Genomic DNA, 27,693 nt, shown 5'->3' with positions numbered 1-27,693 from the left:
AAAACTTCCTTTGGAAAGAGCATCAAAGTAGCCCAGTTCATGGCAGCACTGGGACTGTGCATCAGCTCACATGCTAAGGTTCTTTTTTTTCTCGTGCTACATTATCTTCACCCCCAATCATTAGCGCTGTTTAGTTTTGTCTTTGACAGTGCAAAGTTTTAACATAGCACAAATCTACTAAACAAAATGTCCTTGAATCCATGTGTCTGATATTCAAGTACTTTCAAGAGGCGAGGGAACCCTGCTTACAAGATTGGGTTAGTTTTAGAAGAAAAAAAAAATCTATATTTAAAAAATTCTGATTGAATTAGGAGGAGCACTTTAGTACAGGGACCATTTCTTACTATTAACTAGTTGCTTATTAACATGCCTTTTATTAATACAATGTTTTCAATATAATTATTAATATAATGTCTTTTATTAATATAATGTATACTGTACATGATCATAATACTAGACTATACTCAAACTTAACAACTACCTTACTAACTGTTAATAAGCAGCAAATTGGGAGTTTATTGTTTACATATTGCATGCAGCAAAAACAGTAGAACAGTAGTACATTATAACAACATACCCATACCCTCCGTTTGGATGAGACATTTTGCAGGTTGAACTAATTATACCTCCTGCTATTAGGGGCCTTTTACAGTAATAATTAGTTGTCTAAACACTATCTGTAAGTGATCGGGCTCATCTACTGATTAATTGGATACAAGCAGTTTGCTCTACTCTGGCCTACATGCAGCACGAGTAAATATTTATTAGCAATTTACAAGATCACCCCAGGCCTGTTCCCATTCTGTCTCACGCATATCTCCTTCCATTGGGGATATACTGAGGTGCTGTGTTCATAATGATATCCCTGCACTTATTACATTGAGCACGCTGGCCTTTTGGTTCATATCTAAAGACTCTGAGATTATAAATCATTCATTGATTTAAACAAACTGCAGAGAAAAAAAAACTTAAAGTTGCTGAGAGTAATTTTATTAATAAAATTAAACAAGTATGGGATTTGTAGGCTGATTTTCTCTAAAAAGCATAGATATACTGTAGCAGATATAGTCTCACTAGCAAGACATTGACAGGGAGGTTCTGGAAACCTGTCTGAAAACAATCATGACTTCTGCATTTATGTTTGGGGATACCATCCTAATCCAAGACTCTACAGGGCCACAAGAGGGTGCTAGGAAGTACACTTGTATTTTGAGAGAAAAAGATTTATTTTATTATCTTCTTGGCATTAGTAAAATTACATGGTTGAGGTCAGTTATTTATTTATTCAAATGCTTTGTCTTTTTAATTCTTAGTGTGCATTCTGTTTGTTTTTAAAAGATCTCTCATATGCTCAGTAAGGCTGCATTTATTTGATCAAAAATATGGTAAGAGTAATGGCAAATATTAATGTGAGAAATTATGGTAAAAAAAGGTTTTCATTTTAATAAAAATAGTCTTCAGTTTTCACATGAACACTTGATCCTTAGAAATCATTCTAATCTGCTGACTTGGTGCTCATTAAGCAATGTTAATATTTTTGTGGAAACCATTAAACATTTTTTACAGGATTCTTTGATGAATGCAATGTTTAAAAAACAGCACAGTTTGAAATAGAGATCTTACAGAGGTATGCCGCTTACGCTCATTTTAATGCAGTTAAATAAAAGTATTCATTTCTAAACTTTTGAACCTTTATTACAATTCTGGGTTCTTGGCTTTAAAAGGTTTAAAAAATTCTATTCCAAACTTATCTTCCGTTATTCCTCTTCACAATGTTTGGGTCAATAAAGTTGCAATTGCGCCTACAATGTTCTCAACTGCCTATTTGCTCTATACTTACTCTCTATGCGCTGTCCCGTATACGGCTTAGTACATAGTTTATCACCACTATGTAGTTCACACGGCCACTAATCTGAAAGTGTTTGTTTTTAAACTAACAGAGCTTCAGAAACCGAACAAGTCATAAAACAAAAGTGCAGGACAAATGTTGTTTTAAGCACAAAGGTACATACATATATTTCACAAGGTACATGCCTTTCAGAAGGTAGATTGCCCAAGAGAAACACACTGGCGTCAGCTGGACGCTCGAGATGAGGCCCTGAGTTTGCTCTGTGCTGCTGGAGGGAGGTTACACGTGACACTAAGGCCGATCTGGTGACAGTTTCTGTCTGGACCACAGGCCCTGACTTTGCCCTCTGGCCTGAGAAATTCCCCCATTCCCCAAACAGTGAGTTTGAATGATCTCAGCACCTCCCTGTCAAAGAGCGACCCCTTTTGGCTGACAGATCTGCAAGAATGCGTCTAAGAGGGTCAATCCCAAATAGCACGACTCAACCCAAGAGTGGCGAGCGGTTTAGCCATCCGCGGCTTGAATTACAGTTAGGAGGACTGGGTCAAACTAAGCTGTAAACCATCAATGGAAATAACCCGATGCTGCTGTGGAATACTTGAGTATTCCGAAGTCTCACATCTCTGGGAAAGGTAATTAATCATTCCTTGTAATACATTTTAAGGTTCTAATCCCAAATATTTGTAGCAATAACACTGATTTGCTCGTATCGATTTCAGTACTTACTGATGGCTTCCACAAACAAGTCGAAAAAACGAAAGGGAAACAGGGGCTCTGGCAGTTCACGGAAAAACATCTTTAGCGCTCCGGTGATGACATGGATGTCCTCCCATTGGCTGTCGCCCAAGTCAAGCTCCTCCTCTGGGGAAAGAGAGACACAGTCGGAGAAGCCAACAGAGAGAATTAGAACAACAGTCGTTTGATGAGGAAATTAAAAAATGCTAATCATTATGTCAACGTTAATACGCCCCTTGAGAGCCAAACACATTGTCCTGCTTGCATTTCAGTGCATATCAAACCACACTGAAAATCCTTATCAAACAATTTGTGGCGCCTAATACAAACGAACCACTTTAGACCTTTCAGCTAAGCCTTTAGAACCAAAATGATAAGGTTTCATTTAGATGAACACTGATTCAGCTGCTGGCTCTTAACCAACCACCGATGATTGATAATGACCGAATTAAACTTACCTTGGTCAACTAGGAAGCGTAGTTTCTGGATGATGGCCAGATTGCCGCTCACCCTGTATATCCCATCAGCCTCCAGGCCTGCAAGGACGGGGTAAATACATCTGTCAGTCAGTGAACAAGGCGCTACCACAATCATAAAACAAAAAAGAGCTTTTCTGAGCCGTACCTCGCTTTTCTACTTCCTCAACACACAACTTCACAAATTTGGGCACTGTGGTCGTTTCTCTCTGACACAGGGTCAGCATGTGAGATCCAAACACTCTGTCTGTGAAAAAAACGTGACATTGAGAATAATAAGAATATAAAGCTAAACTAGCATTTGCTAGCACTTTGTATTACAGTCCATGCCAAAGGTGTTTTATTAATATATATCTTAATAAATGGAATTCATTAATATTAAAAATATCAATAATGACTAAAAACAATTAACTATATATTATTAACTGCAATTATTAAATTAAGGTCATTCATGCAATTGCTGTCGCTATCAATAATATCTAAATTGACTGTTGATTTAAAATACTAAATTAATTTGAAACAGCATCTTAAATTATTACTACTATCATTACTTATATAATAATATTTATTTACAGTATTAATGTAATATAGTAATAACAGTAATAAGTTACATAAGTATTAATAATAGAGCTGTCAATTTAATGTGGTTATTTAGTGCAATTAATTATGAACAAATGCATTTAACTTAAAGGAATTGTTCAACAAAAAAAATTTAAATCAGCATTCTTCAAAATGTTTTCTTTTTATGTTCAGCATAAGAAATAAACTCAGGTTTGGTCGACATTAGGATGAGTAAATTTTGATAAACTGTCATTTTAAGTAAAAAAAAAAAATGCATCTCATTGCATGAGACTGAAAAACCAGGTTTATGTTTATTTTGTGGGATTTTTTTGTTTTTATTTTTAATAGATTTTCTTTATTTCTTATTCAATGTATTTGCTTACCAAAAAACATCTTAAATTTTCAAGAAATATCTATAATATTTCAGTGAATAATTAATCAACATATTATGTAATTATTATTACTATTACTTTTTTTTATGATTGGCACTTCTAATAGCAATAAGCAATTACAAGCTGCTTCAAAAAATAATTACAGATTAAGAAGTGCTCAATAGGCCTGCTTATTTAAGGACACATAATTATAAGCACTATAATATAACGTGTGACCCAGGAATTTCACAGCTGAAATGCATAGCGGAATGTTTTGAGGCAGTCATATTTCAAAGACGGCCCACAAAAGATCAGAACGCTCTATAATGAGCAAAACTACAGTTGTCAGAGCAGAGGTGCAAGTGTCCTCATCATTTGGCTTTCTGAGTTCATATAGGACCAGGCGAGCTGTCCCAGAGGCTTCTGGAACATCAAAGATGTCCTGCTCTCATTTCGGCACCCGGGAGGAACGGGGAAGAGGGGGGGGAGCGGCGATGTGCTAAATGCATAAATGACTGCAAGCAAGCCACCTTTGCATACAAATGCACAAATGAAGGTTTCCTAGAGAAATAACAGGCAGGAGGGGCATTTCTAAATAAATTGCTTTTTTAAAAGCGTCGGTACAATATGGAACGATCCTAATTTGGAGATGGATGTTTAGCGGGCTAGCTGGCCTTGGAGCTCTGCCAGAGATAGCTGTGTTAGGGGCCACCTGCGCTACTCTGTTAATCCCACAGTAGTTTTATTCATTCCCTCAATATTGTCCTCTTTGATCTCCCATTTACCCCCACAGATACTACATTAAAGGGTCTTTTTTTGACACCAGAGGAAATTAAAGATATCATTACCTTCATCCGAGGGTTCCAAGTATGCTTAAAATATCCTTTAATGTTATGTTTGGTGTATGCCATGAATGGAATAAATTAGTTACAGTCTTTAAAAATTCGGCATCATTGCTTGTTGAAATGTTATAATGTGTAAAGGAAAAAGAATGTCTTGTTTCCTTTTTTTTTTTAACTGGGTCACAGTTGTGTTTAATATGGAAACACACAGAGCCAAAATAAACTAATGTCCTAAGATTGCACATTCATATGTCATCACGTTATATGTAACCTGTAATTATGTAGCATGTAATTATGACTATTAACTGGGCTTCAACTGGGCAAAGTTGTTAAATGAATAAGTCTAAAAAACGTGAGATTTTTTAATCTGATAGTCAGTGATGAGGTTAAAATTGTAAAAAGATGAAAAACTATTTACGGTAAAACAGTACATTTCACGCTAAACAATAAAATTTTACAGGATGTACACTTTTTGGTAACAGAAACATCTCATCTGATAATTTACTCATATTTAAGCACAGAATAATCTGCAATTTTTGTAAATATTCCTCGTATTATTTATTACTAGGTACATATTTTGTTGGTAAATATTTATTGCATTAGTGTCATGTGTTATCAATGTGTTTGAAATGGTGCAATTTCTATATATTAAAATTGACCACATCTTATGGAAAAGCTATGCGTAATGAACTTTGAATCATGTGACTTTGACTTTACCAGCCATGTTATTATTCTATTGTTATTATTACGTTTTTAGCCTATACAAACCAAGTTTAGTAGTAGCACGGTTATATAAAATCTGCAGAAAATTGCTGTTGCATTTACTGTATGTATATATATATATATATATATATATATATATATATATATATATATATATATATATATATATATATATATATATATATATTTCACTGTAGTTTTTACAAACTTATTCTGGAAGCCATAGCTGCTTTTTTTTCTTTTTCCAGTGTATTGTGTGGAAAGCACACGGTGAATGCTTCACCTTTAATAAGGCCTTTCTCCTGTAGCGTTTTCATGGAGGGCCGTCTGGAGATGAACTTCTTCAGTCTGTTCTTAACTCCATTCTTGTCGGCGCTGTCTGAGGCGCTGTAATTCAGCTTGAACACTGTGCGGGGGATCAGAGGAGACACAGGAACAATGCTGTCACTGAACACTCGCCACATTCTTTTGAGGCTGTCTTTGTGCAAGTCCTCCTCATGCAAATAAGACTGTCTCCTTTCTCCACACTGCTCAAAAGCACATCAGAAACACTACTTCTGCTGAAATATTCTCCAGCGTACGTGAATATCTCATTTCACAGCATTTATTTATTGATTCCGGCCAATGTTAGTGGCAATATTACAACATCTTCACAAGTCCAGTGATTAGTGTGTGACAAGCGCGAGCTCGGAGCTACTGCCCAGTATTCAGTACAGTAGTAAATGAATTCTCTTTGATACTTATTCGGGGCAGAAAATGCTGCAATTACCAATGACAGAAGCGTTTGGAGAGTGTCAAGTAGCTTGTAATTTATAATAATGATTGACAGAGAGCAGACTGACTCCATCTTACTCAACATCTCAACGGAGTTCAGAACAGCCGTATATAATGTCTGAAATTCAGCTTCTGTTGGTCTGTGTCTCGTATGGTAAATGATGTAATGAGCGCTAATGTGTCTGTATTGTACAGTCGTCATGTTAAATGCGGATGTGCTCGCTGTAACGCTGTCTGGCAGTACCCATGTGGTCAAGGTGCTGCGTCGCTTCCTGTTCAGAATGTGACCACAACTGCACAGAGAAAAAAAAAATTCTAACAGTGTGTTGTATATCAGTGAATTGTACGAAGACATGTATATATGTGTGTGTGTGTTATTTATAATAACCATTACAATATTTATTTATTGACTCTATATATTGATTCAAAGTACATTTTTATTATTCTATATTTTGGGGAATTTGCATATATTCAAATTTTTAATAGAACATTTTTTTATAAATTATAATAAAATATCTATATTTGCTGTCAAACAATTAATCGCATCCAAAAGTTGTAGTTCACATAAAATGTAAGAATATGAACATTTAAATCTGTAAACATATATATACACATAATACATACACACATAAATAATATACACAAAAACTTTTATTTTCAATGCGATAAATTGTTTGACAGCCCTTATAGTAATGAGAATTAAATTTAACAACAACAAAAGAAAAGTTACAATTTAAAAAATTGTAATGATCTTAAAATACAGTTTATTTTTCCTAACTAACAAAAATATGTGTCATTCCTTTTCTTTTCTTTTGATTTTGGTTTGGTGAACAGACCGTATCATCTGTACCGCTAAACTCATGAATGTGGATATTAAACAGTGGTGAAGCGAGCCTGCAGCCCCGACACACTCACTGTTTCTGAACTCTCTGTGTTGATTGCCAGTTATCACCTCTCTCCCCTCTCTCTCTTTCACACGCACACACACACACGCACACACACACACACACACACACACACCCGTGCGTGTTACTCACTGATGGAGCGTCTGTGTTCAGATTTGGTCTCTTTCGATTTAGGTTTGGTGGGTTCACAGGTTGGTCTGGACAAGCATTCTATGCTGTTGGACCTGTGAAGGGCTGCTCTACCACAGCTCTGGCCTCCAGCTCCACTCGACTGCACCACAACATCATATAAAAGATTCATCACTTAGATGCAGAAATAACATCCAAAAACTCTAACGCTATTTGAAGTATTTATCACAGTGTGAGTTGTTTAGCTACTGATGCATTAGTGTATTTAACCATTTACTTACCTACCTATATTTTAAAAATGCAGTTCTTCACATACAGTATTTGTAAGACTCATAATTAAATTCCCTTTCTAACGTAAATATGTACATAAAGGTATTTTGTCTTTTAGCAATTAACTTACCAGACTGTCCGCTGCTTTCTTGATGGCATCGTGCCATTTAGAGATGGTTGGAAAGTGATCCGCCTGCAGCAAAAACTCATGACCATTTGAGGTGGTTATCTGTGTGGAAAAAGAGAGTTGAAATGAAAGTTTAAAAGTGGCAACCTAGCACATCCCCTGCAAATAACAGACCTTTGTATTAACAAACTGTACTAGATAAAACATACAGAATTGAATACAGCAAAATAGTACAATATTTTATTATTTGCTTTTTATAACTGTAATTGTAACCAAAAAAATTTGTTTTATGAAGAAATTAGTACTTTTATTCAGCAAGAGAATTTCAAGATATTTATAATGTTACAAAATAATTCTGTTTCGAATAAATGCTGTTCCCTTTCAGTCGGTCACTCCGAGTCACGTCGGATGACCGACGAATTGGGGATCTCGCTTCGAGAGACCAATCTACTTCGAGTGTATCTAAACAAGCCAATTGAAGATTGGCATGCGCTAATCGCATCCAGCTGCCGCTGATCACAGCGCGTGTATAAATAAGCAGCGGGTGCAGCGCATATTCAGCTTTTCGCTTCGGAGCCGAGCGTGACTGTTCCGCTCCAAAGACGATCTACGAGTGTTGGAGTACGGCGTTTCAGCGGAGGTCGTTTTCCTGCGTCGAGTGGATTGCCACAATCAGGCTGCACTACCCCCCTGTTTGTGTGCAAAACGGCTATCCCCTGTTGCCGCAGCACTAAAAGAGCATTCGCGGGTGCGTCTTTTTAAAGACGACGTTACGTCTGGCAAACTCGACGCGTCTTGGAAGACAGCGTGGGTCTTGCTTCAGACTACGTACACCCGTGTGTTTCTGGATGCGGTTGTTACCTGGTGTTAGGTGATGGTCACAATCGTTGCCTCGTGTGCCTGGGCTTAGCACGCTGAGGTGGCGGTTGTGGATGAATCATTTCTCGCGGGAGATGGTCATCTCGGAGTGATGGGCGGGCTCTGTCGCCTTGAAAAAGGAGGCGGAGCTTGTGTTTGCTCGACTTGGTTCTCATTCTGGCTGCAGACAGGTGGGCTCCATTTCGTTGTGACACAAAGCTTAAACTCTGCAACCAGTGGAGCTGCAAAGGGGCAGTCTGGACCTCACGTGGGGTATCAGCTGTACCCTCTTGGGCTCCCCTGATGATCAGAAGTCAATCGCTGCATCGGAAGGTGAGCCAGACATTTCTGGAAGTGAAGATCCGGTTGCTCTGGCGTCTACCAGGCGTTGAATGTACTGGATACAGATCTAGAAATGGTGGCTATGCTTGCCCAGGCCGTCGAGGTGATCGGGATCAAGTGGAAACCTCCACTGCTTCCCGGGCCCTCGAGGCTGGACGATTGGTATTTAAGGGTGGCTTGCGCGCTGGTTCTCAGGGCCCCACCCTGGTACCTTTCTTCCCGGAAGTGCATGAGGAGCTTACTGGGATGTGGAAAGCACCTTTCACTGCCAGAAACTGCCCCAGTGGCTCCTCCTCCTTCACCACCCTTGACAGTGGCACAGCCAGGAGTTACGGTGATCGCCCCAGTGGAGCGGTCAGTTGGGATGCAGCTGTGTCCCAATGCCGTTTCCGCTTAGTGCGGTGATCCTGTGCTCCCTCCCGGGCCTGCAGGTACTGGGCGTCGGCTCTGAACGGCAGTGCCTTGTGCGGCCTGTGGACAAGCTGCGCTCTGCAGTACACGCTTTGGCGTTGTTGCAGGTTCATCAGGCCAAGGCACTGAAGGATCTGCACAGGGGTGGTCATGACCTGGAAGTTCTGAAAGAACTCTGTATCGTGATGGACCTCGCGCCACGAGCGACGAAGGTCACAACGCGGTCTCTGGGTTGTGCGATGGCCACTACGGTGGTCCAGAAACGCCATCTGTGGCTGTGTCTGGTCGACATGCGCGAGGTAGACAAGACACGTTCCTTGAATGCCCCCATGTCCCAGACCGGCCACTTCGGCGACGCAGTGGAGAACTTTGCCCAGCAGTTCTCCGCTGCCCAGAAGCAGACTGAGGTAAGAAACATCCTGCCTCGGCGTGCAGCTGCTGCCTTCACCCAGCCGCCGACGGCCCACCTCAGCCAGCTCGTCGCCGAGGGTGCCCCCTGCTGCCGCCACCGCTCCCGTGCAGTCAACGCAGCAGCCCCCATCTAGGCAGCACCGTGGAGCTGGCAGCAGGGCAGCCACCCAGCCTGTCCAGGCTCCTGCCAAACCTGGAGGAAGCGCAGGTGCAAGAGGCCCTCAGATCCGGGGATGGAGGGAGCTGCTCTGCCGGGCAGAGAATGTTGCCGCTACCTAAAACCTCGACAAGGGCGGTTTCCTCTGTCTCTGGGTCCCCAGGGAGAGCGAGGAGTTGAGCGGGCCAGTTCCGCGCCACTCACGCTCTCCTTGGGCTAATATGCAGCAGTGGGAAGACTGGGAGGACGAACCAACAGCCTACCCGCCTCACTTCTGCGGGGATGCAGGTAAGAGTTGCACACACTCAGACCCCGCTCGGACCGGCCACGAGGACGCCCGAGCCGGGTCCCTGCACTCCCCTCGCTGCCCCATCGCCTGCTGCGCCGGTGGTTCCGCTCGAGCCGCTAGTTCGGTCTCTGGATGCCTGGTTGAATCTTCCCAGGCTATCCCGGTGGCTCCTGCGAACCCTTCGACTTCGGCTATATGATTCAGTTCATCCGGCGCCCCCAAGTTCAGTGGGATCCGCTATATGTCAGTGAACAATGCGTGTGCCCCTGTCTTGTGGGCGGAGATTGCTGTCCTTCTAGTGAAGGCACGATAAAGCCGCTTCCTCCAGCCGATATGAGGTCGGGGCTTACAGCCCATACTTCATAGTGCCCAAGAAAGGCGGTGGGTTATGACCAATCTTGGATCTGTGAGTCCTGAATCGAGCACTCCCGTTCAGGATGTTGACACAGAAACGCCTATTCAGTGCGTCCGTCCCCAGGATTGGTTGCAGCGATCGACCTGAAGGACACGTACTTTCATGTGTCGATTCTTCCATGCCACAGGCCATTCCTGAGGTTGGCGCTCAAGAAGGTCGAGCATATCAGTACAAGTCCTACCCTTCGGGCTCTCCCTGTCGCCCGCGCGTCTTCATGCAAGTCGCGGAAGCAGCCCTTGCTCCACTGAGAGAGTAAGGCGTTCGCATTCTCAACCAACTGGATGACTGGCTCAGTCCCGGGCTCAGTTGTGCGAACACAGGGATCTGGTGCTACAGCACCTCAGCCAGTTGGGGTTTCAGGTCAACCAGGAGAAGAGCAAACTCTGTCCAACGCAGAGGATCTCTTTTCTTGGGATGGAGCTGGATTCGATCGATCAGATGGCACACCTCACAGAGGAGCGTGCCAATTCGGTGTTGAACTGCTTCAATATGTTCAAGAGCAGGATGGCGGTCCCACTGAAATATTTTCAGAGGCTCCTGGGGCATATGGCAGCGCGCGCCACAGTGATGCCGCTGGGACTAATCCATATGAGACCGCTTCAACATTGGCTACACGATCGAGTCCCGAGGTGGGCGTGGCAAAGTGGCACTCACCGGGTTCAAATAACACCGCCTGCCGCCAAACCTTCACCCGTGGTCAGACCTCTCTGCCTTCGGGCCGGAGTGCCCCTGGAGAAGGTCTCCAGGTATGCTGTGGTTTCACGGATGCCTCCACCACCACGGCTGAGGGGCCACGTACAACGGGCATGCAGTGTCAGGGGTTTGGACGGGCCCTCAACTGCAATGGCACATCAACTGCCTAAAGTTGCTGGCAGCACATCTCGCCCCTAGGCAGTCTCGAGAACTGCCTTCGAGGCCAGCATGTACTAGTCTGCACAGACAACATACTGACCGTTGCGTACATCAACCAACAAGGTGGTCACGCTCCCGTCGTATGTCGCAACTAGCCCACCACCTCCTCCTCCTATGGAGTCGGAAGTTCTGAGGTCGCTTCTCGCCATTCACATTCCAGGAGTGTGCAACCAGGCAGCCGACGAGCTGTCGCATGAGCTGCACTACCCGGAGAATGGAGACTCCATCCCCGGCGGTTCAGCTGATTGGGAACGTTCCGAGCCACTCAGGTAGACCTGTTTGCCTCTCCAGAGACTTCCCATTGCCCACTGGCACACAGCTGGCTGCGGGGCCTTTGCAAGTATGTATTTCCCCAGTGAGCCTTCTTGCACAGACACTGTGCAAGGTCAGGAGGACTAGGAGCAGGTCTTGCTAGTAGCACCCTACTGGTGAAGACTTGGTTCCCAGAACTTTGTGCTCCTCGCGACAGCCCTCCTTGGCCGATCCTCTGAGGAAGGATCTTCTGACTCAGAGATGGGGCACCCCTTGGCACCAGCGCCCAGACCTCTGGAAACTCCATGTCTGGTCCCTGGATGGGATGCGGAGGCTCTAGGTGACCTACCTCAAGAGGTAGTCGACACCATTTCTTCGGCTAGAGTGCCGTCCACGAGACAGGCCTATGCCTTGAAGTAGAGCCTGTTCGTCGAGTGGTGTTCTTCTCAGGTGAAGACCCCGGAATTGCCCTATCAGTCGTGCTTATCTTCTTGCAGCAAGGGTTGGAGCGAAGGCTGTCTCCCTCCACCCTTAAAGTCTACGTGGCTACAATCGCTGCAAATCATGACCCCATAGATGGGAGGTCTGTGGGTAAGCATGGCCGGATTATCAGGTTCCTGAGGGAAGCCAGGAGGTTGAATCCTCCACGGCTCCCAACAGTACCCTCTTGGGACCTGTCTGTAGTGCTGACAGCACTGCAGTAGGCTCCGTTGAACCCTTGCCAGCAGTTGTGCTAAAGTTCTTTTATCTATGAAGACATTGCTCCTGCTCGCATTGGCCTCCATCAAGAGGGTAGGGGACCTGCAGGCTTTTTCGGTCGACGATTCGTGCCTACAGTTTGGGCTCATGGATTCCCAGGTACCACTGAGGCCACGGCCCGGCCACGTGCCCAAGGTTCCCACTACCCCCTTCAGAGACCAGGTGGTGAACCTTCAAGCGCTGCCCCTGGAGGAGGCAGACCCAGCCCTGACGTTGCTTGTCCCGTCCGAGCACTCCGATGCCACGTTGACCGGACACAAAGCTTCAGGACCTCAGTCCAGCTCTCGTTTGTCACAGAGGCCGGCAGAAGGGGAGTGCCGCCTCCAAGCAGAGGATGGCTCACTGGATAGTGGACGCCATTACCCTAGCGCACCAAGCACAGGGTATGCCCTGCCCCCTTCAGGTTGCGGGCACACTCAGCAAGTGTTGCATCGCCCTGGGCGGTGGCTCGTGGCACCTCGCTGACAGATTGTAGAGCTGCGGGCTGGGCGACCCCAACACGATTGCTAGATTCTATAGCCTACGTGTGGAACCGGTATCCTCCTGTGTTCTCACCTCAAACTGGTAGAAGCACTGAGAGGCCCGGTTTCGGTCGGCTTGTTAACCGCTCCAGAGCGCCCATACAGTAGACCCTGTCGAGCTCCTCCATTCCCCTCGGCAGCCAGATGTTGCGGAGCATCCGCGCCAGGCCCTCTCGATGAATCCGTGAGAACCGGTGAGGGCTGGGAGCCATGTAAAGTACCCCAAGAGGACTTTATGTGTGTATTTCACGGCATAGCCTTAGAGCCCCGTGTTTCCCGGCAGACCTTCTGCCCGTCTAAGAGGGTTCAATCACCTCCAATTTTCCATATGCAAACTGAAATACTGTCCATATGCGTATTCGTTCCGAGACCTCCCACGGGAAGGCTGGACTTCCGACGCCCCTGTTCACTAGAACGTGGGACGTTTCCCAGTGTTCCAGTCTTACGAATGGGTAGTGTTACAAAAGTAGCTGGCTTCTTGTGGTTGAGCCCCGCCTACGCCGATAGACTGAGGGGCTTGTGGGCTCCCACAGGACACTGGAAGAGGCAGCGCCCATGGCGTTTTGGTAGGGATCCCAATTCGTGCCGGTCATCCGACGTGACTCGGAGTGACCGACTGAAAAGGAACGTCTCTGTTACGTATGTAACCCTCGTTCCCTGAAGAAGGGAACGGAGACGCCACGTCCCGCCGCCACGGTGCTGCACCTCTGCTGAAGGGGCCGGGTCACTAGCTCGGCTCCTCAGCGAAAACCTGAATATGCGCTGCACCCGCTGCTTATTTATACACGCGCTGTGATCAGCGGCAGCTGGATGCGATAGCGCATGCCAATCTTCAATTGGCTTGTTTAGATACACGAAGTAGATTGGTCTCTCGGCGAGATCCCCAATTCGTCGGTCATCCGACGTGACGTCTCCGTTCCCTTCTTCAGGGAACGAGGGTTACATACGTAACCGAGACGTTCAATTAAACGTTTTATTCATTAAATAAATCTGAAAAATGATAGAATCCTGACTGTCTCCCCAAAAATAATAATCAGCAACATTGCATTCAACACTGATTATAATAAGTAATAAGAAATTATTCTCGAGCACCAAACTATTTTAAAATTATTTCTGAATGATCATGTGACACAGAAGACTAGAACAGTGACTCTTGAAAACTCACAGGAATACATTACATTTTAAAATATATTCAAATAAATGGACTCAAAAACTATTTTACTCAAATAGTCTTTCTTTTCTATTTTAAAACATTGAAAAATCTTGCCAAACCGAAACATTTGAAGGGTAGTGTTTGAGGAGAAAAAAAACTCTTTTTTTTCCACATTAAAATCTAAAAATGCATAGCCAATAATAAGCATTGTGTGAGACGGTAGATCTCATGGATACAGTTACGTAACGAACGAATACACTAAAAGATGGAAAGTGAGAAATCTCAGATGCACTAAGCCTTCTGACAAGCTGTTAGTTTGATACATGACTAAACATTAGACTTATTTCCCGAGACTGCCATAACATCACATGGCACAGTCGCATAGAATAAGTGGCCTTCCCAGAAAAAATGCAAGCAAACACCAACGCTAAGGTCAGAATTGTCAAATACTGTTGCACAGAACAGATACTTGTTATTTTAAAGAGAGCTGACACTGCATATTTCGAAAACCTAAAATCATTTTGGAGTGGTCAGTCTCTAAAAATACCAGAGTGGATCACAGAATACATTTCTCCCTCCCCCCATACAGTCACTCCACATAGACGTCCAAAGTTTTAGCCCGTTTAAAACAGACTTTTCTGACTTTGAGAGAGGGTGGCAGGGGGAATCAAGCAGTCTCTTTGGGGATGGAGTGAATATAGAGGGAATGGTTAGGGGCACAATTCTTGTCAGAGTGCGTTTGCGATCCCTCTATTCTTCAGAGTGGAACATCCGAGAGAGCATGTTTGTTCTGAAGCTCCTTCTTTCCTGGAGGGTGCCTGCGGACATGACAGTAATCGTTTGTATTGGGGTGGACTTGTTGGAGTCCTCGTTGGCGGTTTGAACGGGTGAAACAGATCCACTTTAATGAAGGATATTTGTGCTGCAGGTCATCAAAAACTTTCAAATGGCAGTTTGGTATCTCTTTCTGGTTTTGCTGTCGTACAATGCATGCCGCTTGTGCACATCGCCCCCTTTATGCAAAGTCGACAGATATTTTATGCATGTGACGACATTCTTTTTTCTCATTGTTTTCGGACATCGAACATCAAATGAACCGTATGACGTACTCCAGTACGACTTTGATTCGTAAGAAAGCACAGCGATAATGTTTCACAACCCAGCACGCAATGTATCAAATAATTCAAATAGTATTTCAAAGCCAAACCAGCCTTAATAAATTCAACACCAAAGCTCGATTAAGTTAAACTGAAACACATTTTATGTCTTTCAAAATAACTCATCCTGTAAATCAAGCTGTTTCAAAACCAAACGTTGCATTGGTCTTTGATTTCGTGAAGATTATCTGAAAGCGTTGGCTGATGAGTCATGAGTTTTGTCCTTTCTGCTTCTAAAAAAAAAAATTATAATCATCTTTCCAACTACCCATTGCTTTATTCACCAATACCTCCCCAGAATCAAGCTTTCATAATTTATGCTATGCTTCATCTCTGCATGTGGTGAAGTCCGTGGAAAAGAAGGGCCCATAGATGTAATGCCAATGTTAGTAGCAAGCACATATATTTCTACGGACATTTAATGCTGTTATGGACAGCTTACACAACAAACCTTGCACAGTTTTTACTGCTGTTGCAATGTGATTTACGATTTTCATCTATTTTTTTCTAACATCTTCTGTTACTTATTTTTCATATAAATAGGTACATATTCCACCTTCCGCATCATTCCGTGTAGCGCATGATCTTTTGCGTTAAAATTAAGTTACATATTCAGCATACTATTACAGTCCTGTATTCAACACCGGCGACGTTAACCTTCGGTGTCTCTTATCGCAGACGGACTGGAAAGCCAGTTACACAATCTCTCATCGATGTTGTTAGTGCCGTTAAAAAAGAAAATACATATTTAAAAATGTTTTGAAAGAATATTATCGGTTAGGAAAATGGCAAAGTGGCAGAGGAGCTGATTGGAAAGCAGGGACTGGTGGAAAGTTTTGTGTTGCACGAGTGGAAATAAGAAAGAGTATAACATAAAAGCACTACGCTTTTAATCACACTGTTTAATGAGGAGGAATTTGAATATCTGGGCTCTCACTTTGACTCTTCATTAATGTTTAATTATGCAGAGCGGTACAAAGACCAGAATGCCATTTGTGACTTAACATTTGTGTTTTGCTGTTAAATTAAACATTAATTTGAAAGCTACATAAAGACACAACTCAACTTTGAAGCGCTTTAGATAGGAGGGTTAATTATCTCCAATTTTCCACAACTCCTGAGATGGGTCTGGCTAAGAGAGCTATCGTCTTTCCAGAGAAAACAAAAGCAAAATCAGAGGAAATGGAGGAAGATGCACAGCGTTTCCCTGATGCCTTCTCGCGCACAATGTTTAATTCAATGCTTCAGACTGCATAGGCCAGATTAAAAATATTAATAATAACAATGACAGAAACAAAATCTTTGTAAAATGTTTCACGAGCGAGACATACTGTTTCTGTAACCTACATTCAGCAGATTGCGATTTTAAATGAGCAAGCTATTCTCGTAAAGGATTGAACCATCAGTGGATTTGATTAAAATTGTGAGCCGTAGCATGCAAATACAAAAACTTCCACAAATGAACAGCTGAACTAAAAGTTAAAGTTAGAAATAGCATAATAATGATAAATAATACAGAAGCAAGCAGGGCTAGTCGTCACACTGGGAAGATGTCACGAGGACTTTTAATGCGTTGTTTTTAGCAGCGGTTTGTAGGTTGCTTTAAACAAAGGGTTTTTTAAATTGAAAATCAAAAAGTGAGTTCTTTATTTTCCTGAGCAAGAACTATTTGTCCTGAGACACTGTAAATCGTATGCTTTTGCTAAAAGAGAGTCATTTTGCAGCTGTAATCTCTTTTGTAATCTGCTGTCTGAATCTCAAATCCTTCCGTTCGGCCCCATGATTATTACCGAATATAAAGTACATTGTTTTGTTATGAATACTGAAATTAATGCTCAATACAATGTAAGCAGCTTTGAGAGCAAGCAAATACCTTTCCCTTAACTCTCTTGCAAAGTGATCTTAAGAAAAAGATTGCATGATCTCAAGCTTAGAGGTACAGTAATATATTTTGTATCTTGGAAAAATTTGTATCATGTGAGTGTCATTTATTTTCAATGCATAAAATGTAGTTTATGTCTTTTCTCTATTGTTTTACCATTGTCCCAGATAATATATTTAAAATACTGTTACATTTTAACATTTATAATAACTCTAAAAATAAATGTCTCTTTAAGTGACTTCAATTTAGAAAAGCTGCTTATTTCCAAAGCAGCTGTAACTTTGTCAAAATTACGCTAAATGATATCTGAAACTATTTTCTTGCATTACTCTTTTTTTTGCACGTTAAAAAATAAATTCCACCTCATCATGTGTCAATCATGTTTACACACTGCTTACAAAATATTCAACCGTCATTAAAAGGTTTTAGATCAGGTTACATTTTTTGCTTTTTCGCATCTGTAAAATAGAAAAATATGAAATATGAAAAAATGTCAACTAAGTGTGCAATGACCTTAAGTATTTAATAGTATGTAGTAAATAAATAAATAATTTGAGATGTGATGGAAATGCATTAAAATTAATTGAAAAATTCATTTACATCTCTTTACTTTTCAATCATCAGGAGACAAAGAAACAATGTCAACCTTTAAAGTACTTTTTAAAGACCGATCCTTCCAAGTGCATTGTGCATTGCTCACAAATCGTTCAAAATGCTACTCCTCCAATGTCATTTGGATCAAACATATTTTGATGGAAATGACAACAAAGTCCAGCATAGAGTGCCCCACTGCTGTGACAGTCAGGTTAAGGCTGTTTACATGTACCACAATGAGAGCCAATCTAAACAACATCCTGTAATTAGACAATGCATCACTTCATTAGCTCAATTCTGTAAAGTGTCTCTTCAAGAGCGCGAAGTGGTCCTTCTAGGCAAGCCGTTCGAAGCGTCAGATCTCTCCTGCTCACTCTAGGCCTGTCAGTCTGTCATAATCTGCAGTAAACATGCCCGAAAGGTGCCGCTTACATGAGACACGAGATCTGACAGTGTCTGGCCAAAGATCTTCACTTCCACGGACATTTCAGGACATGGCGTATGGACATAAACCACATGCTGCTTATCAAACATCGCAATAGTTCTTATCAAACAACTGGCCTCATTCCAAATGGTGCAAATTGGTTCATAATTGCTGCTTATTCTCTGCCCATTTTTTAAGGGAGGTTTTATTCGTTCTGTCTCACTGAGTTCAGTCAAAGATTCCAGCTTTAACTAATGTTATGTTTTAAAACCATAATACCATCCACTTATAGTTTATTGTTGTCGTTTATGATACACACAAAGAGAAAATGTAAAACTACAGGTGAAAGGACAGTGTAACGGTTTGAGTTTTAGCTCTGCTGTCTCTCCAGCTTGACGCCACATGCCGGCATATGATATTTCAATCAGCCTCAGATGTTTCCTCTTGATTCTCAAACACTCATGCCAGGCACCTATTGTCAATAATACGAGACAGTTGTAAGGTCTTAGTGCACTCGCTTTTGTGTAACAGGATTGCTGGATTTGATAGTCTTTTTCACGCAGGTGACGCAAACGCCGACACGATGAGACATGGATTTCCATTGTCTGACTTTTTTTGTTTCCTGCTGTATTGAAAACTGATAGGCTGTGCGGGAAAGCTCTTTGGTTTTCAGGATGAATGTTTTGGAAGATAATACTTTTCCGTGGGTTGTTTAGTACAAGAAAAATAATCTGTATTTGATTTGTTTCTCACAGGTAAGATTTCTGTCATTGTTTGCTCTGTCCCTTATGCAGTTCAAAACTTGTACAGCTTTCTTTCAGCTGCAAAAAACAAAAGCAGATATTTTATATGTTTGAACTGTCAGTGGGGTCCAAAATGAAGTTGAATACAGACTTGTATGGAAAAAATATTGAACCACGTTATTTTCAGTTGTAAAAAAAAAAAAAAAAAAACCTTTGTTTTCAAGTTTTCAATAGCAGAAAGAAAGTCATACAGGTTTGGAAACAGTGTTGATATTGTTAAAAAAATATAAATAATGGATGAGTAATGTATGCTGAGAACATATATATATATATATATATATATATATATATATATATATATATATATATATATATATATATATAAACTAATAAAAATAACGTCCTGAAAAATATACAAATAGAAAAATAAAAAATACTATAATAGTATAAAGGTGAGTGAAATAAAGGTAAGTAAATGATGGCAGAATTCAAAATTTAGGTTGAATTATCACTTCAAGACTATACAAATGATCAAATTAGAAATTCATTTTAGTTCTGTGTTAAGTTTGATGTGATTTGCACATATGTGTATAAGTGAATACATGCTTGAATCAGTTGTTTCAGAGGTCTTTCTTTAAAAGAAACATGGTGTTTTCAGCAGCTCTAGAGTTTCATCTGTGCGTAGGAAAACAGATTTAGTTTTGTGGGAGCCTTGAAAGTGATAAATGCATATTGCTCCCTGAGTTCATAACCCTTTTAAATGAACCAGAAAGGCTGTGTGAGTCAAACCACTGAACAACAGCATGATGAGAATTTCTAGTGAAGGAGATTCTTAGTTCAAGAAGAGACGAAGTGCATCTTGATTTTTACTCGATGCTTGACATAAATAAACGCTGTGTGTTTTGCCACACATCACAGGAGAATGGAAGATCGCATTGATCAAAAGTGACAGTGAAGACATTTACAATACTTCAAAGGTTTTCTGTGTCAAAAAATGCTAAACTATAATATTTCTCAGAGAATTTTGGGGGAGAAATTGTAACATTGTTTCCGATAGAAAAATAATTTCAGAAAAATCATGTGACACTGTTAAACAGCTAAAAATAAGCTTTAAATTATCACTAAATTACATAAATAGTAATACATTTAAATAAAAGACAACTGTTTTAAATTGCAGTAACATTTTACAGCATTGCTGTTTTAATCGTATTTGTGATCAAATGAATGAAGCTGAGAAAAAAACAAAAAAAAAATCGTATTGACCCCAAACTTCCAAACAACAGTTTGTGTCAAAAGTTACATCCTAGTCCTTTGCTCAATTGTGCACAATTTCCAAATTTATAGTCATTTTAAATGTTAATTTGCCAAAACGCTAAATACAGCACCTCCAATGTTGCGATAGCGATTTGAGGCTGCTAAGTTTCAACTGATAAATGCTGTAATCCTGGTATTAGTAGAGATATAAGGCTCTGCACCAGCATTTAAGGTTAATATCTGCAGTGACAGAAGCACAAAAAGGAATGAAAGTCAACTCCAGATGCTTAAGACACTGATCAAAACCTCCAATGAAAGAACGTGAACTTCCTTAATCACAACTATCCCTCATCTGACACAAGTGTTTTGTCTTGCCCTAAGCCGAGCAGATCTTCGAGACCTCGACTGAATGCCTCACAGATTGCAAATCTAACTCTCAACGCTGCTGAATTAACGAGCCTCCACACTAATTTCTAATCCCGGTTGAGGTTGATTGACAGCGGTGGCAGACTACGAAATGGCTTGGTACCGTCATTACAAGCACTTTTTCTGTGTGAGAGTTTGGGATTATTTAAGATTACTGTTTAATGCCTTTTTAATCTCTCCTGCAGAAAAAAAAAAAAAAAAAAAGATTTCTGAGCAAAATACTGGACAGCAAGTACAGTGGCAGCGATAAGATATTATAAGTGCGCGATGAGATCGCGATGAAATCGGCTTTTTATCCTCGCTTCGCCTCATTATGCGAGCTAACTCTGCTATCAGTTTATTGATAAGCATTTGGATCACCCAAAACACCAGTCGAAAGATTATCTTGCTTTACATAAATCCTAATGAAAAGTCTTCACGACAACAATGACTGGACAGAAACGTCAGGAAATGCTTTTGGATGTTAAAACCCCATACCCTGAAAGATCCATCCAGGCATTGTGAGCAGATAAAAGACTGCTTATTTTTTTTCTTGAAGGTTTTTGAGAGGTATGACACCAACTCACAGTTCTTGCGACGCAGGTCTGGTGAAAGCCTTGAAGGCTAAGCAATAGGTCTCCTCTGTAGACGTTTCGATCCCTCGAGACCTCATAAAATGTACTGAGCAACTTTGTGAATCTAACAAAGTTTGAACTTTGAGATAAATTATTAGAGATGAAGCAGGAAGCCTGAGATGACTTCTCTATGAAGACAATCTACATTATATATTATAGATTCAAGTGCAATTATTAGCATTTGCATACTTTTTCTTGTTCTAATGGATGATAAACAGATGAAGGGATGAACTTTGACTCATCGCGTCCCACTGTCCTACCTGAATCACGTTTTTTCGACTGGATTTCTCTGTTGTCCACTCGATTATAGCCCCACACAGATCCACACCATCTGGTTTACCACCTGGTTTCTGTGGAGAAAGTACAATTATCCGAACACGTTTGCCAAGACACTAAATAGAAACACCACGTTTCTCGTGTCTCTTACGTGACTCTGTGAAATAACAAACCACTGAATGTTTTGATACGGGACAGATCACCTGATATTATAGAATAATAGATCGCATTTGTCAGGAGATTTTCACATTTATATTTAAAATGCTTTGCATGCGAGCGGCAGAAGACGTAAAAGGCTCCACGTCAGTAAAGGGGCTTTTCATACAGTCCTACAGTTTTAATGAGGTGGCAAAAATACTTAACTTCATCCTAATGACCTCTGTGTGTATTGCCCACAGAAATGGCAGAGAGCTCGGGGCTTTATGGCCACTTGACCATGAGTGATGTTGAAACTAATATGAGTTGACCCCATCGATGGCCTCGACATACCATTTACAAGCACGACAGGCCTGCGAAGGTAGCAAAGCTCTCCTCATCCGAGCCTCCTGTCTCTATCGTGGCCACATGCTGCCCAAATCAGCAGAATAATAATACGGCTGAGAGTCCCGTGCATGACGGGTAAATATTTCTTTTTTCAGCAGTGTTTTAAATAGTCTGGGATCAAAGGAGAAGTTAAGAAGTGAGACAAATATGGAAATCATTATGCTTCCCCACCCAGTCGCTAACAGTTATGCTGCTTAATGCACATCTGTAGCTATTCATTAAATTCTGCTGTTTATTTTATGTTTCAGTTTCACGATTTTGCGCATTTATTTATGTTGTTATAAAGGCCGGATTTATCTGTTTGACGTTTTTTGGTTTAACCTAAATACAGGTGCAGCTGCTCTGTTTGTTGGTGTGTGTGTGTGTGTGTGTGTGTGTGTGTGTGTGTGTGTGTGTGTGTGTGTGTGTGTGTATGTATAAATATGTCTTGTGGCCGTACCAAATTTTATGTGGCTTCTTGTTTGCTCTCTTTATAGAACAACAGCTGATTGGAGCAAAAGAACAACCCAGGTTGAAGTCCAGTTTTTCCTGTGAAAATTTAAAATGTCAGTCTTGTAGACAGACGGACAGAGAACAACTGATGGATAGACTGATTGATTGACATAGACAGACAAACCGTAATTTCTTTCCTCCTTCAGAAATTTTGGCTTTGTTCAGATATTCTCCTTTTAAAATAGTCTGTAAAGAGCACACAAACACGCAAAAAAAATCTTCCAGATTTTAAAAATGGTCTGTAGGCTGCTGCATTTTCATTTATTTTACTGATTAAAAAAAAATTATAGGAGTTTTGAAATAAGTCTTTGAATTTATTGTGTAATGTAATACTAAATTCAGTTAACACAGCTCAGACTTCTGTTTTTCAAAATCATTATTATTTCATATTTAACTTCGCAGGGTCACTTCATTGTCACATTTAAAAACCAAGTTGGCACGTGGCAATAGAGGAGGTACAACAGATCATACCTGCAGCCCGACAGAGCCTTCAACGTTATGCTGAGACTGGTTCCTCCGGTGACGGTTCATCTGAAAAAAGAGCATGTGTTGCTAAATGAATATCTCTCACCCCAGTATTCTGTTGCCTGATTGAAATTATGGACTAAGTTATGACTAAAAATTTTTGTAATGTAAAATTGATTTACTTATTTAAATGTTTCATGTTATACAACATTCTGTTAACTACAGAACACGTCTTATCAGGTTATTTGATTTCTCCCAGTTTGTGGTTTGTTTTCTACAATCACTGCACAAAACTCAATGTACGTGCGTGTTTACAAGATTTTCCTATTTGTAAGTGATCTAATATTCAATTCAGCATTTAATATTCCGTCATAATTCTGACTTGTTTTGGTAATTTTTAGGTGTGATAGAAATGTACAGACTATGACACACAATTATTATAAGAGTAACAAGCAACACAGATGCAGTGCATGTTCTGTGTTGCAGTTTTTTCGATTGGTGAAAATGGCTAGATTTTCCCAGCAGTGAAAGCAGCAGTGCTGGCCTGCCCTCTGCTGTTCTGTGTGCGTTTCTAAAACAGCCAGTGCAACAGGAAGCTGCAAATTAGCTGTTGCGTGTAATGCAGTTACCCACACTCCTGCAGCATGAATTTTCAGAATAGACACAGTGGCATAAAATCATGTAATTGGTCCTGGACTGTGTGATTGCGCTCATGCTCACAGGTTTCTGTAGTGTGTCAGGTTCTGGTAGGACCATAGACTTTGTCTGGCTGAGTCTCTCTCCGGAGCTGCTTTGAGAGTTCTTTATTCTCATCTGAACGGCTCCAGGAAGCACCATTGCTGGCTGCTTCTGCATCGCTGTGATACTGAGAAAAAAAAATATAGCAATAATACAAAATCAGTCGTTTGGCTGTGCATGAGTCAGACACCAAAAAATAATCAAAACATTCAATAATTACGTTACAACAAATAAATCATGTGGCAACTTGCTGCCAACCTAATACTGCACCTATTCTGAGAACACATTTCAACCCATTGTTAAAAATTATTTTTAATAAAATTAATTAAATATAATTAATTTTATATTTGACTCTTTTCTGAATGCATTCCAGTGTGATTTTGTGTTTAGTGTTTAAAAGGTAAATTATTTTAATAATATATGACATGTATTGCCCTATATATGTCACCTATAAACAGATATATATGATATAGACTATTTGATTGATTTCTTTTGACATATTGCAATATTGTGTCATTTTTGTCCTGTATGAAGACAATATATTTTGTTAATAATATTTATGTTTAACAAACACACACACACACATATATATATATATATATATACATATATATATATATATATATATATATATATATATATATATATATATATATATATATATAGAGAGAGAGAGAGAGAGAGAGAGAGAGAGAGAGAGAGAGATTTTAATTTTATTTTTTACCAAGTCAATATATATATATATGTGTGTGTGTGTGTGTGTGTGTGTGTGTGTGCGCACAACTTTATTTAAATTATATATATGATATACAATAACTTTTATGTATTTATTTAATATTGGTCTATCAAAAAATTAGTTTTATATGACATACCAAGAAATGTATTACACATAAAAAAGTATATAGGCTATGTGGGTTAATATATGAAATTGTTCTAAATTATATGTTTCATGTATGTTTTTACTTCACCATGGAAATTACATACATTACATTTGCGCATTAGTAGGTCTGGTGACAACTTCCCTGTGTGGCAACGAGCCCTAGTCTTAAATAGCACGAGTTGGTTTTGAAGAATTAAAACATTTTAATGCGCATCTTTTTCAAAAAAACTTCACAGACATCACAGAATTGCAGTCAGTTCCATTACAGTTCAGTCACATTAATAATTTTTTTTTCAATAAATTCACAATCATTTTCATCTAAGCTACAATTTCAGCTTTTATAAAATGGTTTTACATAGTGATATATAAATACTAAATTAAGTTGTTTTCTTTGACATATTTCAGTATTGTGTCATTATTTATTTTGCTGTCTGTAAGCAAATTTGTATGTCAAATGTTTCTTGTGAAAGTTTCAACACCAGTCATTGCACCATCGAGTGGAGGAACTCATCTGTCATGCTTTTTTCTCAGCATCTGAGGTAACAGAATATGTTGACATGCTTCAATGTTCAAAAAACATTTTATTAATACTGTACATTATTGTAACCCCTCTATGCTCTCAAACACGTTATTTTGTACAAAGCCCCTCCTTCCAGCAAGCACAGTCTGCTCTGATTGGTTTGCTAATTCAAACATCTGTGTAGTGCTGTATTGTTGTAAGTAATCCTAACGGTTCCTAATTGTATCCGCTTGCAGAAGGCCAAATAAAGTGCACACAGCTTTTCCTGACATGGCTGCATCAACACTACTGCGCATACTGAAATAACGCCTTCTTTATTTAGTTGGACATATGGGCTGCATTATGCAAATATTTACACATAGTGACATAGACATGTTGGACCGTGTTCTCATTAGGCCTTTTAACCGGTCTGGATCAGCTGGATCAGCCTCGTCTTTTATATAAAATAAATAGCACGTCCTGGTTTTGCTGAGGTCAACATATTTTGTTGACCCTGCAACAATATTTTAATCCCAAACGTTAGTCTTGACCATATCTCTTCAACTAAACCTAACCTTATCCACTAGTAATGCCTGAAAAACTGATTTAACGATAGAGGCTTGAGACTGCTGCACAAACACCAAACACTGACTGTAAGCCTAAACACAAAAACTGTTTCAATCTGATTGGTTGTTCACAATGTTGTTCCAGGGTCAACAAAGATGTTGATCCAGGAACACGTCACACTCAGTAAAATCAGGTTCTGCGGAATAAATCCTTTTTTGGTCAACTTTGAACTATCTCTACAGATATCACATCATATGACCCCTTTAATTATTATTTAGTTATCTGTTATCAAATGAACGCTTACTATACACACACAAACTTGAATTAAAGGTTTTCCTGTTTTGATCATTTGCCTTCACTTGTCAAATGGTTTGCTTCAAAATAAACAGCAGACCTTTGCTATCTCTACACTGTATTTCACACGGACAGCCATTTTTGTGTTATTGTAGCAGTTTTCAGACAGCGTCAACCGCTGGTCTACTTTCTTTCTTTTTGTCACTTTCTTTTTCGTCAATCAGTAAACACGTCTTGATCACCGTCTCAAGATCAGTGGACATTTACAGAACGATGCCAAAAGCACATTTTGTTAAGCATGTTCTAAAAACTAATCATACTTATATTTCCTAATTGTATTAAATGTTTTCTTTTTATTACTATTATTTGGCCATCTGAGACGACGCAAAGACGCAAAAGCCATGTGTGTATTTATTTAAAACATTTCTGTAGTTGGTAAAGCATTAAATCTACTGTGGCAGTGATAGCAAACGCTAGCATGACAGGAAATAAATAAATCTTCAGAAAAAAAAGGCACAACGGAAACAGTGCCACTTTCAGCGATGCATGACATGTTGCCTTTTTTTTTTTTACAATGGTTTCAACAGCGGGCATCTGTTTGCAATCTCCTCTGTATAAGGCAATTCTATTCCATTAAAAGTTATCATTTAAGACATTACTTATATTTGAAACATTAAAATGATCGGTTCTAATATTTTGCCAGGGAAGTTCAGGGAAACTATTTAGTTCACATGGAGTCTAATATTTTCATCAGACATTTCAGAAACAAAATATGTAGAACTTCTGACTCTACATACTGTCATATATCAAGGTCAATAAAACGATTATATCATATAATGGCGTATATATGCATTTAAATGTATGTACATGAAAACTGCTACAGATTTGCATGCAAAATAAAACATATCTGCCCCTTTAAATATATCATTTTTACCTGATATGCAGTAAAATTGTAAGAAATCAAAGTGCAGAGAAAATGTAAGCGACCATCAGTAAGCCTTCATGAACCAGCTGCCACCCAGAAAACATTTCTTCACTCGCATCATCTCTGTTCATTTCATATGCTCTATCATTTCTCACTGTTGCTGCTGCTGAAAAAAATGAATAAAGTGGACACTCGTACCTGGTTCTCTGTCGTATTCCAAAATGTTAAAAAACTGCTCAAAACCTGTTTCAGCAAAGACAGAGAGAAAGTATCGTTTGGAGGAAGTGTACAAGTCACATGGGACACAAACTCTACGTCTCTCGAAGAAGTGCGAGCATTAGTGCATGCATGAGGCTTCTGCTATTACACACTTTTCACTTCCTGAGGCCCGTCACACAGTTTCAATCAAGATGGCCGCCGTGAGCTCGCAAGAACAGATGAAAGGAGATCAGCACCATTTCAACCTGAGATATCTCCACGTAAAACAGATAATGACTGGTTAAAACTGGCCTAGTTTTGAGGCCAGATAACTTTCTTTTCATGTCTACGTGAAGGAAGTGATTTCTATATGATTGACATAATGCATATTGTAAAGTATTTTGTATTGTTTTACTGTGATGCAGCAAATATAAAATGTAATGATGATGTTTCATTTGTGCTTTCTCTCTCTCTCTCTCT

General features: G+C 40.2%; 1 protein-coding gene across 1 annotated transcript in view; it reads right to left on the bottom strand.

Annotated features, from left to right (window-relative positions):
• Nucleotides 1–27,374, bottom strand: part of arhgap15 (Rho GTPase activating protein 15) — a 40,035-nt gene extending 12,661 nt beyond the window's left edge. The window contains 13 exon segments of the mRNA XM_043249531.1: nucleotides 2,576–2,710; nucleotides 3,043–3,120; nucleotides 3,209–3,307; nucleotides 5,841–5,963; nucleotides 7,369–7,507; nucleotides 7,766–7,864; nucleotides 21,597–21,686; nucleotides 22,595–22,651; nucleotides 22,653–22,683; nucleotides 22,772–22,833; nucleotides 23,119–23,178; nucleotides 23,833–23,977; nucleotides 27,214–27,374. Coding sequence (XP_043105466.1) covers nucleotides 2,576–2,710; nucleotides 3,043–3,120; nucleotides 3,209–3,307; nucleotides 5,841–5,963; nucleotides 7,369–7,507; nucleotides 7,766–7,864; nucleotides 21,597–21,686; nucleotides 22,595–22,651; nucleotides 22,653–22,683; nucleotides 22,772–22,833; nucleotides 23,119–23,178; nucleotides 23,833–23,967 — 1,108 coding nt within the window. The 5' untranslated portion in view covers nucleotides 23,968–23,977; nucleotides 27,214–27,374.
• Between the last annotated feature and the right edge of the window lie 319 nt (nucleotides 27,375–27,693).

Source organism: Puntigrus tetrazona, chromosome 9, assembly GCF_018831695.1.
Source record: "Puntigrus tetrazona isolate hp1 chromosome 9, ASM1883169v1, whole genome shotgun sequence".
NCBI classification, from domain to species: Eukaryota; Metazoa; Chordata; class Actinopteri; order Cypriniformes; family Cyprinidae; genus Puntigrus; species Puntigrus tetrazona.
The sequence above is the reverse complement of the archived record's forward strand: the minus strand, read 5'-3'. Positions and strand labels throughout refer to the sequence as shown.